Source organism: Plasmodium gonderi (genome assembly GCF_002157705.1).
Source record: "Plasmodium gonderi DNA, contig: Chr13, whole genome shotgun sequence".
Classification (NCBI taxonomy): Eukaryota; Apicomplexa; class Aconoidasida; order Haemosporida; family Plasmodiidae; genus Plasmodium; species Plasmodium gonderi.
In genome coordinates this window covers 1,667,229-1,683,517 of record NW_021628938.1, presented here as the reverse complement: position 1 = coordinate 1,683,517, position 16,289 = coordinate 1,667,229, and the positions used below count along the sequence as shown (strand labels likewise).

General features: G+C 28.6%; 4 protein-coding genes across 4 annotated transcripts; 2 read left to right on the top strand and 2 right to left on the bottom strand.

Moving 5' to 3' along the window:
- Positions 1 to 3,891: 3,891 nt before the first annotated feature.
- On the top strand, positions 3,892 to 5,740 carry PGO_133110 (conserved Plasmodium protein, unknown function; the record flags this gene model as incomplete). The annotated part of the gene is made up of 6 exons (XM_028689827.1): positions 3,892 to 3,938; positions 4,211 to 4,490; positions 4,799 to 4,943; positions 5,207 to 5,324; positions 5,488 to 5,561; positions 5,715 to 5,740. 6 exons carry the CDS (start codon positions 3,892 to 3,894, stop codon positions 5,738 to 5,740), a joined length of 690 nt encoding a protein of 229 aa, XP_028545628.1.
- A 1,802-nt stretch (positions 5,741 to 7,542) lies between these two features.
- On the top strand, positions 7,543 to 10,764 carry PGO_133100 (DNA replication licensing factor MCM2; the record flags this gene model as incomplete). Its single annotated transcript, XM_028689826.1, has 2 exons — positions 7,543 to 7,548; positions 7,852 to 10,764. The coding sequence occupies 2 exons, from the start codon at positions 7,543 to 7,545 to the stop codon at positions 10,762 to 10,764; spliced, it is 2,919 nt and encodes a 972-aa protein (XP_028545627.1).
- Positions 10,765 to 11,515: 751 nt separating this feature from the next.
- PGO_133090 (hypothetical protein) lies at positions 11,516 to 12,651 on the bottom strand (the record flags this gene model as incomplete). Its single annotated transcript, XM_028689825.1, has 4 exons — positions 11,516 to 11,695; positions 11,865 to 11,949; positions 12,142 to 12,195; positions 12,536 to 12,651. The coding sequence occupies 4 exons, from the start codon at positions 12,649 to 12,651 to the stop codon at positions 11,516 to 11,518; spliced, it is 435 nt and encodes a 144-aa protein (XP_028545626.1).
- A 923-nt stretch (positions 12,652 to 13,574) lies between these two features.
- PGO_133080 (ubiquitin fusion degradation protein) lies at positions 13,575 to 16,200 on the bottom strand (the record flags this gene model as incomplete). Its single annotated transcript, XM_028689824.1, has 10 exons — positions 13,575 to 13,658; positions 13,873 to 13,998; positions 14,235 to 14,275; positions 14,380 to 14,461; positions 14,643 to 14,736; positions 14,959 to 15,089; positions 15,347 to 15,415; positions 15,603 to 15,688; positions 15,930 to 16,059; positions 16,198 to 16,200. 10 exons carry the CDS (start codon positions 16,198 to 16,200, stop codon positions 13,575 to 13,577), a joined length of 846 nt encoding a protein of 281 aa, XP_028545625.1.
- Positions 16,201 to 16,289: the final 89 nt, after the last annotated feature.

Genomic DNA, 16,289 nt, shown 5'->3' with positions numbered 1-16,289 from the left:
TACAAAAATGGGCTACGAAAAAAAAAAAAAAAAAAAAAAAAAAAAAGAGTGAAGAATGACGAATTAAGAAAATATTTCAAAAGAAATCGTGAAATAAAAAAATAAAAAAAAAAAAAAAGGATTTAATTACATAGAATGAATGTTTAAGTGTTTACCTTTTTAGATTAAAAATTATTTGGAATTAGAAATTAATCGTTATTGCAGTTTCAATAGTATAAAAATATCAAAAGGTTATGTAATCATGAAAATATATTTCAAGTCAAATTTATGTCTATGTATATATGTAGTACATATAACAAAGTTTAGCCACAGTTAGGCTCTACACTTTTTCCCCTTTCTTTTTCATTTTGTGTGATTATTTTGTGGTTATTTTGTCGTTATTTCGTGATTATTTTGTGGTTATTTTGTCGTTATTTCGTGATTATTTTGTGGTTATTTTGTGTGTTTTTTTTTTTTTTTTTTTTTTTATGGTTTAGGTTTGCCCTATTTTTGCATTTTTTTTGCCCTCTTCACTTTTTCTAATGTACTAATTTAAAATATTTATATTCTTACAGCAACATATTGCTATTTGTGTTACATTATAATTAATGTAAAACCTTTTGCACATTTTTTCCATGTAGAACATAAATGTTTACAAGCGCTTTTTTAGGTACTGTTTTGAGTAATATTATACAATACTATATGGAACTCTGTATTACTTAATAACGGATTCGGGAAAAAATGTATGTTATATATGTACATATATATTAATGTACATACTGAGTACTCTCATTTCTCCAATGACTTTTCCTAACCTTCATTTTGCAATAATTTTGTAATTAATAAAAACACAAGTTAACAACTACGAAACAACCCATTATTACTACGCAAGCTTGTGAATCATTTCAATTTTGTGTGGTTAAAAATGTATTATACCATGCCTTTTCTTGTTAATCCAATTACAATGGTAAATTTGCATTTTTCCTTTTGCAGATCGTTAATTTTTCACTGAAAGAAAAAAAAAATAAAATAAAATGAAATATACAATATTTTCTTGCTAAAAATGAATAAAACATTTGCTTTCATAAGAGAAAGATGAAAAAAATATATAATGCCAAATATTTAAAACTTTGTACGAAAACTTAATTGTTTATATGATATTTTTAAGCTGTTTTTCCTTTTACCAAGTAAAATCCATGTATACACCTTTTCAGATATAGCAAAAAGACTAAAAGAGTTCTACTTTAACTGATGAGTTATCTGTCCAATCCCTAACTTTGACCTTTAATAAATGAAATAAATGTATAAACTTGACATATATATATATATATATATATGTGCATATTTACATGTTTGATTAAAGTTACTCTTTTTATTCCCTCAATGAAATAAGTCTTTACTATGCGTTAATCCGCTTTTTATTTTTTATTCCTTAAAAATAATTTAAAAGTGTTTAGACAAACAATTTTATTTAGATATAAAAATAAATACAAAAGAGAGGGGAGGTTTGAATTCTCTTGTTCCACTTAAGTTCCATTACTTTGTGGCAATTTCATGGATGATAATATATTTCAATATTTGAATTTTTTTTTATGTTCCAAATAATAATGTATAATGCGCTCGTTTTAATAATACAGCGGAGTAAGTTGTAGTGTTTGTTTTTTGCTATCTTTGGCTATTTTTTTTTTTTTTTAACGATTTTTTCACATTAATGGCAATAAAAAAAAAAAAAAAAAAGAAAGTTGCATCAACTGGAGCAAAGTCTATCTTTATTTCCCCACACTAACTTAAAAATTTGCGATATATTAATTATAAAATATTTTTTTGTTTTAATAAGAAAAAATATGTACAATAGCAGAATATTTTAGCTAGTTATAATATTGCATTCTTTAATAAAGGAAAAAAGAGTAAAAACGAAAACATGAACAAATGAAAAAAAAAAAATAAAATAAAATAAAAAAACCTGGGTTTCATTCCCTACAAACGCAAGGGCATTATGTTGAATCAATGCATTTTTAAAATATAAAAAAAAAAAAAAAAAAAAAAAAAAAAAAAAACCATTAAAGAATAAGCATTTCTTTAATTACACACTTATTAAAGACAATATTTATAATTTTTTTTTATGCACACAATAAAACATAAATTAATGTTTTCACAAAATGTACAGGCTCATAAAAGAGTTTTACCCAGATTCATATAACAGTAACTACCCATCAGTGTATATGGAAAGAGGAAGGCGTATTATGAGGCATAAATGGTGTCATTTTTTTGATAATTATCTTTTATTTTGTGTTTTTTTTAAATATATTTTTGGCTTCCCATTTTGCTACATCGTTTTGTAAAAATGAATGCATGTTTAACGCAAGATTAATAATCATAAAATAGCAGAATGTCTCTATTTAATTGTTTACACATCTTTGCACAACAGTAATGCATTACAACAAAAGGGTTATCCTCAAAAAAATGAAAAAACAGAAGGGATGTGTTGTGTATATATTTTTTCTACACGTGCATATTTAAATCTCTATAAAGTGAAATACACATAAGAATGCTTATACGTAAAATGTAATGCATTTGTTTTTAATTTTATTTTACACTATTATTTAATTTATATGGTATTTTCCCTCCATCTCGAAAATTGATCCAATAAAATTTCACAAAAAATAGAGAAATATATTGTGCTCATTTGGGGTGTTTTTTTATTTATATATATTTTTATTCTCTTTAGAACATTACCTTTAAGTGATTACATTTGCATAAAAGAAAGGAATAAAATTTTTTTATATACATCAAAATTTTATTTTTATGCTTTTACACACTGGTGTTGGTGTGACCAAGTGTGAAAGGTTCATGCAGTTTTTAAAATTTATTCTTCAGTGAGACTTTTATATAATGTAAAAAAAAAAAAAAAAAAAAAAGGCCAGTTCTTTTCTGTTCTCGAGTGTTGCATATTTATATGTGAAATACCTACACATATATATACTACACATGTCAAATGGGGGAAGTTTACAGAAATTACATTTTATTATGGCCTTTCACATTTATTTTTCGATATCCATTAAATGAATGTGTACTATACAATCGACATGCTTAAAAGAAAATATCCGTTCTTTCTGTGGTTCCTTTTGCGTACATCAAATGTAAAATTGCTTGGTATGTCAAAAAGTTTAGAATTAATAAAAATATTAATTGAAAATTTCGTAAGAAATGAAAATTTTAAAGCTTTATATAACTATTCTCCTTATTTTTGTGAGTTATAATTTTGCGTACAGATTTTTAACGAAAGAGCGAGAGACGGAGAACGAAAAAAAGAATTTAAGTGGTCTTGTAAGTAATACTAATCTTATACTGAAACGGTGTATTTAATAAAATGGACTAACGGATAGTAATCTACATAGAGTGGCGGAAAAAAAAAAAAAACACAGTAATTAATAGCAATAAACGGAAAATTAAAAAGAAATAATATTTGCGATATGAATTCATGCCAAATAAAGGAAACTCATATTTTGTTTCTCATGTTTTCTCAAAAATTTTCGATCCCCTATGAAATAATTGATTTTCTTCGAAATTGACGCCTTTTTCGATTTTTTCCTCTTTAACATAAAAACCTTTTTTCTTTTTTTTTTTTTTTTTTCAAAAGTATTTTTAAATGTTTGTGATATATGCTATTATGTTATTTTTATTCTTTTTTTTATTGTTTTATTTTTTCCTGTTCGCGTATGCCATATCCTTTCTCATATTTATTTACATAGTTGAATAATTTTAAATAATTCAACTCCAAAGTAACTCACTTGAAGAAGCACAATTTTCATGTGCCTACGTATGAAACATTTTTAATATTGTGTTGAAAAGTTAAAATTTTCAGAGTTTTTTTTTTTTTCTTTGTTGTTCATCTGATTAAATTCCTTCAAAATGGGTGTTGAAGACATAACTGCAGAAGACCTAGAAAAGGCTACAAAGTAATTTAAAAAATGAGAATTGAAAAACAGTCTTAATTTTATTCTTACATGGACCCTTTACAACTGTTCATGTTTTATTGTTACGAAGCGTTCTTTTCTTTTCTTTTTATTTTTGCCACACAAGTGTATAAAACTTTGAAATTATTTACGTGTGCATTTTTATTTTACTTTATTGTGTTTTTTTTTTTTTTTTTTTTTTTAATAGTTTCTTTCATGTTTTGAGAAAAAAAATTTCCTTTATTTTATGTGTTCATTGTGAATCATTTTTGTAGATCATTTGTATCAATAGAGTCGGCTAGTCAAATAAGCAGGAGATATGTTCGAAAAAAACTAGAGGAAATTTTTAACTTGGAGGAAAATTCTCTACATGAGAGAAAAAAAGAGATTAATGACATAATTACAAAGGTATTGACAAACATTCTTGAAGAGGAAAACAAGAAAAAAAATAATGACTTGTGTGAAATTGACGGAGATATGAACACGGCAGAAACGAATAACGAAGGGGAACAATATAATAAACAATTGAATTACAGGAAAAATCATAGCAATATGGTAAGTGTGAACAATTTTTTTTATATTTATAACGAGCAATATGTTCACATCAATGCTTACCTCTACAATGCCATATACCTGGATAACTCACATCCAAGTGCGCACGTTGGTAAATACACATACATATACGCGTGCGTACACATACATACATATATACACACACTCTACATACAGTGTATTTTTAATGAGCATGAAAATTGCATCATTTGCATGCATTTCTGTCATCATTTTATTTGCCCAGCAATATATGTGTTTATCACAAATATGAAATCGCATATAAATTTTTTAAAAACATGAATACTTTGTAGAACAAGACCAAGAACGAGATTATTAAAAGCGAAAACATGAATGATGATAAATTATCTAGTGCACAGTCGGATAACAACGATAAAAGTTCGTCCAAAAAAAGAAAAAATAATGACAGTGAACCACTTTCAGCTAGAAAAAAACAAGGTATTAAGTTGACACCAATTTTTTTTTTCTTCACATTGTGCATAAATTTTAAATGAGCTTTACATTTCCCGGTTTTATTTTCACCTATGCTTATTATGTAGCGTCTATAATACAATCCTATATATATAGCTTGTAACCGTGTTTTGTATATTTTGATAAAGATATATATATCTATGTACCTATATGTATATACATACATATATATATATATATATCAATTTTTTGGCTTAATTGTCCCCCTCCCACCTTCCATTTGCCATTAGCCAACATTATGACGAAGGATTACTTTTTAAACAATGCCGAATCCTTACTTTGCAATTTATCGAACGACATAAAATTAAAATTGGAACCAAGAATGTTCAGTACAGGCAGTTGTGGATGGTACATACATTTATTTTAAGTTATTCGGCTTTATTCGAATGTATTTTAATTCATTCTGCTTTATGCTGATTTATTATCATTTGTTTTAATTTATTTAAATTTTCTTTTCTTTTTTGTATTTACATAAATAGCACAATTTTAAAATTACAATTTTTTGACTTAGGCACATGATGGATAAGGTTTATCTATTAGTTGGGGATCAAAATGTCCTTTGCCAACTTTGCATTAACTGTTCAGGTAAATTGGCATAGAATTTGAAAAATGTACATACGGTCTGATGTATATTGGAATACATAATAAAATCATGAAAAAGTATGACAACATCTAATTTTAAATATGATGAAACTTTTTAATTTTTTTTTTTTTTTTCATATTAATTTTTGTGTACAGTTATCGGAAGCAAGCAATGGAACTAAATAATTTTTAAATGATATTGCCATCAAAACGAGTATAAACCCAAAAATTTTTGTTGCTGTTAAGACAAAAGCTGTTAACAAAACACGAGACCTTTAACACTAATTTAACTTAATTTATCCCTTAATTGTTTATGTTCTTAGGGTAAAAGACCGTTAATTTACCCATCCCCCTCCCCAACGCTATGCACACACTGAATTCATATATATTTTTTTTTTTTCTGTTTTTTAAATATTTTAATTAGGGCATTTTTTTTTTTTAATTCCTTTTTAATGAATTTCTTATATCATATTGCCACTTGCTTCTTCCCCTGATTTTTTTTTTTTTTTATGTAGTTTGCTCAGAAAGTTTTCTTACGCTTTCTTACGTTTTCATACATTTTCCTACTTTTTCTTACGTTTTCTTGCATTTTCATATGTTTCTCTGTCCACCATGTCTCTAAGGTTAGGTGAAATAAAAGAGAAAAGAGTATCAAATTATGCATAGTTACATTGCTTGTGGATACGTGTACTTGTAAATGTACATATGTATGATTTTACCTGAAAATAATGTTTATACACCCGTTCATGTTTTTTTTTGCACGTCAGTTCATCTTTTGCGAGCGCAATACACTCGATTGTACAGTTCAATATTTTCGTAGTTTTCCGAATTTCACCTGGAGGAAAAGCAAAAAAATTGTAAAGAATGTGCACCAAAAAAAAAAAAAAAAAAAAAAAAAAAAAAGAAATGATTCTTTAAATTAAACTTTTTTCCCAAAAAGCAAGTTTTACGAGTTCTACCAAAATTGATCAAATGACATTTATGTGCATTCAGTTTTTACAATTGGAATCGCAATAAAAATGTGTAAAAAAATATATTTTCCACGAATACATTGAACATCCATGTATACATATGCACGTATATATGTACGTGGGCTAAACGTTATAATCACAATTTAAATGTTTATAACATTTTCTCCACTAAACCAGAGATCGAAAAAAAAAAAAAAAAAAAGGTTAATATTTTGTGCATTATTAGCAATATATTTTAAGACACCCTTTTTTTTTTTTTTTTTTTTTTTTTATGTCCTTATTTGCATACATTTGTAAATATCATTATTTTTCAGCATTATGAAAATAAAATGTATCATATTAAAATAATAATTAAATAATCACTTATCACTAAAAGTGGGGAAATTCATTTTTACTACCCTTATTTTTTACACACTTTTGCTTTCAATTCACATAAACGTTTTAAATCAATTTTGAAGTGCCCAATCCAGAGAATGACAAACTTTTGAGCGTGTGCAAGAAAAAAAAAATGTAATAAAATAAAAAAAATAAAAAAATAATATGGTAGGATAAAAAAAAAAAAGGTAAAACTTTTTTGAATAGGGAAAGTAACACAAATTTGCATAAAAGCAAAAAACCGCAAAGCAAGTGTCAGAGTGATGATGCACGAATAAAGAATTAAGAACAAGGCAGTGTAAAAGAGGGAAAGATAAATAGAGAAGAAGCTGAAGAAGAATATTACAATAAAGAACTTGTGACAATAAAGAAAATGTAAAAAAGTGACCTCATTTTGTAATTCTGTGTCACAAGATTACTTTGAGTGCACACCTTTCATAAGTAGGAAATAAAACGAAGAATTATTTATTTTTCCCTATTTTAAAACTGTACCACTTTTAAATCGAAAAATTTTGTTTTCTTTTTTCTTCTCTAGTTTTTTTTCCTTTTTTCGTTTCTAGATTTTTTTTTTTTTTTTTCCCCCCCCCCTTCTCTCCCCTCGTTTTTCCTTTTCCATTTTTGTCCCTTTTCACACACAAATGGAGGTAATGCAGAAGATCTCGAAAAGTTGCAGTCACAATGGAATTTATGACTGTACATGTTTTTATGCATTTCATTTGCATTATTTTGTACCTCTGTATAAATACACACACGCGGATCTAAATGAATGATATGATGACACATTTTTTACATGTGCGAGCTTGCGTTGAGAGGGTGTACATAAAAAATTGCAAACCTGGAGTAAGCAAGGTCGTGTAATTTATGGTATTTCATAAATGTGACTTGTTTTGGGTTCATGGTTCATGGCTGACATATGAATTCGTTTTTCTATTTACCACTTCATACAGGAGAAGAAAAAGGTAGAAGAAGACTTAGAGTCGAACAAGTACGATATTGATGAGGAAGATCTTCTTGAGGATGAAGGAAGATTGAATGAAGATGAGAGACAAGCTGAATTAGAGGGGGAGAGTTTATTTGAAGAAGATGAAGGATTCATATTCGGAGTAGATGATGAGAAAAAGGAAATGCAAAAGCTTAGAAATTTAGGGTTGGATAATGATGAGTATGATGATGATTTCATTGATGATGAATTAGATTATGAAGATAATTTGAAAGCAAGAAGAGCAGCAGAAAGACATATACAAATGCAAAGGAAACAAGAAGGAAAGTATGAAAAGAATAAGTTTTGGAAAACTTTAGAGGATCAATTAGAAGGAGATGATGAAGAGGAAGATATTTTTGATAAAGTTGCTGAAAAAGTTGCAAAGAGAAGAGAAAATATGCATTTATCAGCTGAAGAAACAGATATTCCTGATTTGTCTAACTTGGAGAGTGCAAAAATTTGCCTATCTGTAAATCCAAAGGATGTGATATTTGATGAAAGATATCAACAAGCAGCAGACACATGTTTTCGTTACTTTTTGCATAAATTTTCTTTAAAAGATTCTATGGGAATACACCTTGATCAGTCAATCCAATCAGAGACAAATGAAGATGATAACATGAATAATTCTTATCAATATTATATAGATAAAATAGAAAAGATGATTCTAAATGATAAGCATACCTTAATTGTGTCAGCAAAACATATGATTCAGTTTCATTGTGAAAATTTAGTACAATGGATTGAGTTCAAACCAGAGCAAATATTAGAAGTGTTACACGAATGCTTAATGGTAGAAGCTTATAGAATTTCTCCAAAATTGTATAAGGGAAGATTATGTAAAGTCGTTTTGAAAGATTGGCCATATTCTACTCAGTTAAGAAATTTAAGATGCACAGAACTGAACACATTAATTAAGGTAAGAGGTGTATGTATAAAGAGAGGTTATGTATTACCAAAGTTAAGAGTCATGTATTTAAAATGTAATTCATGTGATACCACCTTGTCTGAAGTCCCCATTTATTTTACTGATGGTAAGAAACCAGTACTACCTAGAAGATGTCCACACTGCCAATCGGCTACATTCTCAGTTGATAGGGTTAAAACGGCATATACAGATTTTCAGAAAATTACATTACAAGAATCACCAAGCTCTGTACCTGCAGGTAGAGCCCCAAGGCAAAGAGAAGTTATAGTAACGGGGGATTTAGTAGACAAAGTAAAACCAGGAGAAGAAGTAGAAGTGTTAGGTATATACAAAACTAAGTACGATATTGGACTAAATATAAAATATGGTTTTCCCATTTTGCAAACTGAAATTGAAGCAAATAATATAGAAAGAAAAGAAGATATTCAACTTAGTGAATTGACAGAAGATGATATAAAAGATATTTTGAAATTATCAAAAGATCCTAATATAAGAGAACGAATTATCACATCTATTGCACCAGCTATTTGGGGACATAAAGATATCAAGACATCCATTGCGTATGCATTATTTGGAGGTGTACAAAAAGGAGGTGATAAAAATAATGTAAAAAATAGTGATACTAACAATTTCGGAATACAAAACAAAGATATTTTAAATAACTTTAAAGGAGGACATACTATCAGAGGAGATATAAATGTGCTACTGTTGGGAGACCCAGGTTTGGGAAAATCACAAGTGTTACAGTATGTACATAAGACAAATTTAAGAACTGTTTATACTACTGGTAAAGGTGCTTCAGCTGTTGGTTTAACAGCTGGGGTAAGAAAAGATCACACTACCAACGAATGGACATTAGAAGGAGGTGCATTAGTGTTGGCAGATGAAGGTATTTGTATCATTGATGAATTTGATAAAATGACGGACAAGGATAGGGTTAGTATACATGAAGCCATGGAACAACAATCCATTTCTATTTCTAAAGCAGGTATTGTTACAACCTTAAGAGCTAGATGTGCCGTGATAGCTGCTGCAAATCCTATATATGGGAGATATGATCCTACCTTAACATTTAAAGAAAATGTAGACTTATCAGATCCCATTTTAAGTAGATTCGATTTAATTACAGTTTTGAGAGATATACCTAATGTGGATGAAGATTTTTATCTAGCTGAATATGTTGTCACAAATCATCAGTTAAGTCATCCAAAATTGGAAAATACACAAAACTACCAAAAAAGGATTGAAAATTTGAAAAACGTCATTGTTTCTTCATCTGCATATGAACCGATTCCACAAGATTTGTTACAGAAATATATTATCTATGCAAGAACCAATTGCAAACCAGGTTTATCAGATGTACCTTATGCAGAAATCAGTGCCAAATTGTCCAATTTTTATAGTAGGGTTCGACAAAAAGCTAGTGCATCTGGAGGATATCCATTAACATTAAGACATATCGAAAGCATCATTCGAATAGCAGAAGCGAATGCTAAAATGAGATTATCTCAACAAATTGTTTCTAAAGATGTAGATTATGCTATTGCAACCTTATTAGAATCCTATGTATCCTGTCAAAGATTCGCAGTAGCAAAACAGTTAAGTAAAGAATTCGCAAGATATCGGGCTCTATTTAGAGGTGGTCATGAAGTCTTATGTGAATTAGTTAGAAGAACTATTCAACAGACTATTCAAAGAGAAAACTTAAAGAATGCATCTGCAAAAGATTTTCAAAATGATGCAGAATCGGGAACAGAAAATGAAACTGAATTTTTAAATCCCAATAACGTTTTTTTACCCCTCCAAATTTTCATGAAAACAGCTATGCAGAATAAATTCTCAGAATACCAAATTGTTAATTGGATGAAGTCAAAAGTTTTTAATGAACATTATGCGCTCATAAAGAGAGACGGCGTTGAGGGAATAATAAGCAAAAAGTTTAAGATGTAAAATGGACCGTATATGTTGATGAAGTAGAATATGTTTCCAAGGAATATACATGCACACATTTCACAACACATGTATCTAATCAGTTGTGAACATTTTTACAGAGGCAGAGAATACAGAGACTGTGATGCCCATATAAATATATATCGCCTACTATGCTAATAACCCTGGCCTTAGATAGGGTATATATAGCTCTCACAAGGGGTGATGGCACATGAGAGAAAATTGGTATCCCTCAAATAGAGATATTATTTTATTTTTTTTTTATTTTATTAAAGGAATATTCACAGCATTGCATATTATTATAATTTTTGCTTAGACAACAAGGTACAACTTGGTGTAAATAAAAAATATTTATTCGCTAGATTTTTTTTTTTTTTTATTTATTTACCCAATTTTTGCGTAATAGTAAAACACATTGTAATGGTGGATATATATCGCGTCCTAACCACATACTTGTGTTAAAATTTAAACAAATGTTAAAATGCTTTCATTTGTGAACCTATTTCCATGGGTTCCTAATTGCTCAAGTTATCAAATGGGATACATCGTACATTTGTGCAATCGTTTATTGATAGAACTGAGGTTAAAATATAATGGCCGTATTTACCCTTGTGTGTTTTAAAAAAAAATGTTCAAAAAGGGTTATAAAAAGGGAAAAAGTAAATAAATAAAAAAAAGTGAAAAAAAAAAAAATTAAATAAGAGTTGTGGAAGGGAGCTTCTCACAGTTGCGTGTTAGCGTGTCCTCCTATTCACCATTTATATGCAACGAATTTTTCCTTAAAATTTTTTAAGTGTAAAGTTTCTTTCATCTTTTCTAGAAATTCTGCTGTCTTGGTGTTGTTCCTTTCTGGTGCATCTACAGGTCCTATGGTTGCACTGTTCACGTTGTATTTTTCCAAATGTTCTTTCGCGATTACATATTTACCGTCCTATTCGTTAGAGGAAATGGGTGGGAAACAGGGGGTACACGTGTGTTTATATGCAAATCGTGTATATATGTATGAATGCAGGAGCAATCACTAGTATGTGCAAATAGCCATATGCATTTATATGTGTGTATTTTTTTTTTTTTTTTTTTTGTGCTTCTTTTCAAGTGACTTCAATTTGCATGTGTGGTCCATCTGGCCTGTTACATTCTCTGAAAAGAAAAAACTCCTTAGCACAAATTGTGGGATCCGGAAGCCTATTAAAATGTTGCAGAACAAAAGGGATTAATAACTATTGTATATAATTCGTTACGTTACAAAATGAGAGAAAAAAATAAATGAAGAATGTGTACTCAAATAATTGTGTTGTGTGTACTATTAAGTTATAGGAATGTGCATTTTTGTTTTGGATGCTTCCCCTTTTTTTTAGGGAATGTACAAAAGTCTACCTGGAGCAATTCATAAGGTTATTAATTTCGTTTATGCAGTAAGACTCGCCGGTTCTGTGATAAGTGTAATAAAAAGAAATATTATAAGCTGAAGAGTTGGTAGAAAAATTTGCGCACTAAAGAAAATTATTGAATCTTTGTATGGGAAGAAAACATCTGTATGACTCTATCGTTTAATAAGTTTGTAAAGCAAACGTTGATGACAAGTAATGGGAGATGGTTCATATCTATCGATCTCTCTCTCCATGTATCTATTTTTTTTTTTTTTTTAATTTTCTGCTTAAAAAAAAAAAAAAAAAAAAGCCGAAGCGTCTCTTATCTTTCAAGCTAATCATATAAAATGATTATTTTATGTACACATATATATATATATATATATATATATTCTCATTACGTTTTGGAACATTCCCTCAATTCGGCTTCTATATCACTGCACTTGCTTGGGTTTCTCTTGCTACCATTTAAACATGTATAATAGTTTAATTTTATTTCTTCACATTTTTTGTTCATTTTAAACAGTTCCCTGATTTTATTGTGGTATATATTTGATTAGTATAATGGGAATAGCGATGTGTTGGCTACAGGATTTTGCATAAAGATCTCTGTATATCTCTTTATCGTTAGAAATGTATGGGCATATAGCTTTACTTATCATTCGCTTGTTCAGAATGTTTTGGACCTGTTCAACATGTATTTCTCCTTTTTCTTTTTTTGCTTCTGTATTGAATTGATTCTTCCCACTTAATCAACTTATGATATTTTTTAATCTACTTAAATTTATTTAAACGGCTCATTATGTAAACAAGTAAGAAGGAGCCTTCTTTTTGCATTCAGAATGAATAGCAAATGTTATTTTAAAAATTTTTTTTTTACACTTATCTCGTACCGTTCATGTACCATTTGTTACATTACACTATTTATGTTCGTAGGAATGTTCATAATGTGTGTTTTGTATAAGATTGTGAAAATGTATTTCAGAGCATATATTTATTTACATTTTTTCTTTTCTATATATAGAACTATGTGACATAAATTAAAGTAGGATATTTCCTATTGCACATTTCATGGGGAGATGTTTTAAATTATTTACTTTTTACTAAAAATATTTTTTCATTTTTTGAGGGGGGGAGATATTTTATTATGTTTCGGCATTTTTCATTTTTCGTGTTTTTTTTTTTTTTTTTTTATTTTTCAAATTATTTGCTACATAAAATATAATTTAACAAAAAAAAAAAAAAAAAAAATTAAAAAAAACTACAAAAATTAGCAAAGTTGAATTAATCTTATATAACAAAAGGTTCATGGGAAAAAAAAAAAAAAAAAAAAAAAGCATTGGGAAGTTGCAAACTGAGTGGGGAACGTGTCAAATAGTATCAAAACATACATTCATATAGGATAGTAAAAACGGGTTAGAGGTGACATACTACTATCCCTTAGGTTTTTCGTTCCTTGAATTTTCCGATTATTCCAGGGATACGGCCTTTTCTTAGCAAATCTTCATACTCGGAACATTTGGTCTAAAAAAAAAAAAAAAAAATGGTAAAATGTCTTAGGAAATGATTTTTTTTCTTTTTTTCTTTTTTTCTTTTTTTCTTTTTTTTTTTTTTTTTTTTTTTTTTCTTTCTTTTTTTCCTTTTTTTTTTTTTTTTTTTTATATGATTCGACACAATTAACATTTTTATATGATTTCATTTTTTAAAAGATTGTTCACTTTTAGCATAAAAAAATTACCCTGACTCCCCCAACTAATTTATCCTTCCATGGTTCCACATTTTCAACAATTTTCTGTTTGACTTTATCCTTCTTACTACTTTTACAAACTTTTCCATCCGTTCTTTGTCCTTTTCCTTTGAACTTCTAAAAATGTTTACGAGTTTATTTGTGTTATTCGTGCAGATGTGCTCGGCCAGTAAAAGATGTGCATGAATTCCACATGCGTAAGTGTATAAAAATATATACATATGCGTATATTTTTATACACGTTGGTATAGCCTCCAAATGACACTAGAGACGAGTGACTCATGATTCCTTTAGTAGACAGAAGAAATACAATTCACAAGCACGTGATCACATTTCACTGTTTTTCTTCTTACGGTTTCTTCAGCGGATGGGGGATCTTCTACATATTGGACACCTAACATGAGTGTATAAATAATGTACATATAAGTATGCATTTTTTTAAAAAGAGAGGAGAGATATAATATATACATAAAAATACATTCAGGCAAATGTGATTACTTTGAGAGTAGTCTACGGGTTCTTCAAACTCCACTTCAACATCAGTTTCGATAATCGTGCAGGCAAAAGCGGGTTTCAAATCCTGTGTACCATAAGAAAGTGTAAAATGAAACGGTTAAAACTGCACAAAGTAAAATTCAGTACATACACATAGATAAACGAATAAACATAAATCCATGAATGTGTGTGAATTCATACATAGGAAACCCTGAGCTGGACAAAAAAAAAAAATAAAAATAAAAAAATAAAAAATAAAAGTATACCACAATTCTTATCTCGTAAGTTTTTCCCAAATAATGAATTACGATATTGTCACCAATAGTTAGAGTAGCATAATTCCGTAAAGCCGTTTCGAGTCTAGATTGAAATAAAAAAAAAAGGCGAAGCGTTTTAAGATATTTTTTAAATAACTTTTAAATAACGCTTAAATAACGTTTTAATAACGTTTTAATAACGTTTTAATAACGTTTTAATAACTTTTACGCATTGATCCCCCAATAGATGTCTACGTACAATAATATACACATTTTAGGGTTCACAAGTACAAAGGTAAACACGTGTTCGTGCATATAATTTTACACAGCTCTATGATTAGACAATTCCATAAAATCCTTAGAACATGGTTTTAATTTAACAAATGTGCCCTTTGGTAAACTGACACTTGTGACTCTAACGATATCTCCTTCCCTCAAGCATAGCTGTTGCATCATCTGTGTGTGGTATATCATATGGACACGAAATGGTAAAAGCGTATGTATGTTTGTATACATCATCACATGCACGTTCATATATATATTCACATGTTTGTTCGTATACATCATCACATGCACGTTCATACACATCTCCACATGTATGTTCATAAATATCTTCACATGTACGTTCGTATATACATATTCCAGTGTACACGCCATTTCCGTTCGATGTCTGCTGACTTGTCTTTTTTTTTTTTTTTTTTTCCGCGTCTTACCCAATATGGCATGTGACATGTTCCCTCATCAGAAATAAATTCCAGAACTCCACTATGTGTTCTTTTCTCCTATTAATTTTTAAGCAGAAAAATTGGTTGTCCCATATTTAAGATAGTTATCAATGAAAAAAGGTTGTCTCAAATATGTGAAACGAAGTCAACTGCTGGTTCATTTAAGTTCTACAATCAGTTATGTTCTTTCTTTTATTTTTTCGTAGACACGTTTTGGAAGAAAAAAAAAAAAAAGGAAACATACCGTGTAGGGGTTAGAAACTTCAAACAACATTGGCCATGATATATGCCTTCTTGCTAGGGCATTAAGAGCAGTTTGTGGTAGTATAACTTGGGTGGAAAAAATAAATGGTAAAATATGATTCACTCGAAAAAAAGAAAATGATGAACTCGTGAGGAGGAAATTATTCCAACTACCACGTGTTGTTAACTATTTTCACGATAACTAAAAAATCCTTTTTTCTCATTTCATTAAAATTTATTTCTCATATATTAACTACACATGAACAATGAACAAAAAAAAAAAATAAAATAAAATAAAATAAAAAATAATAAAAATGAATGGTGTTACTTTTATTTCCATTCTCCATGTCATCTTTCCCAATAAAGGAAACCGGATAACATGTGTATTCTTCTGTAAAAGGTTCGGATATATTTAAGAAATCTCTTCCAAGGAAACTATTAAAATTTGTAAAACTCCACTGCAGAAACGTGAAAAAGAAAAAAAAAAAAAAAAAGACAATTTTTTCCTTTACCTTTCCACTTTTTTTTTTTTTTTTTTTTTTTTCATTGTTTTGCTATTTAGTAAATAAGTCTTGCAAATATGTTTTAATTTTTACCATAATTGTCGTTATAACGGTTTAGAAAAAAATGGCAAAAGAAATGATTGAAGATTTTCTTTTTTTTTTTTTTTTTTTCTTTAATCATGTTA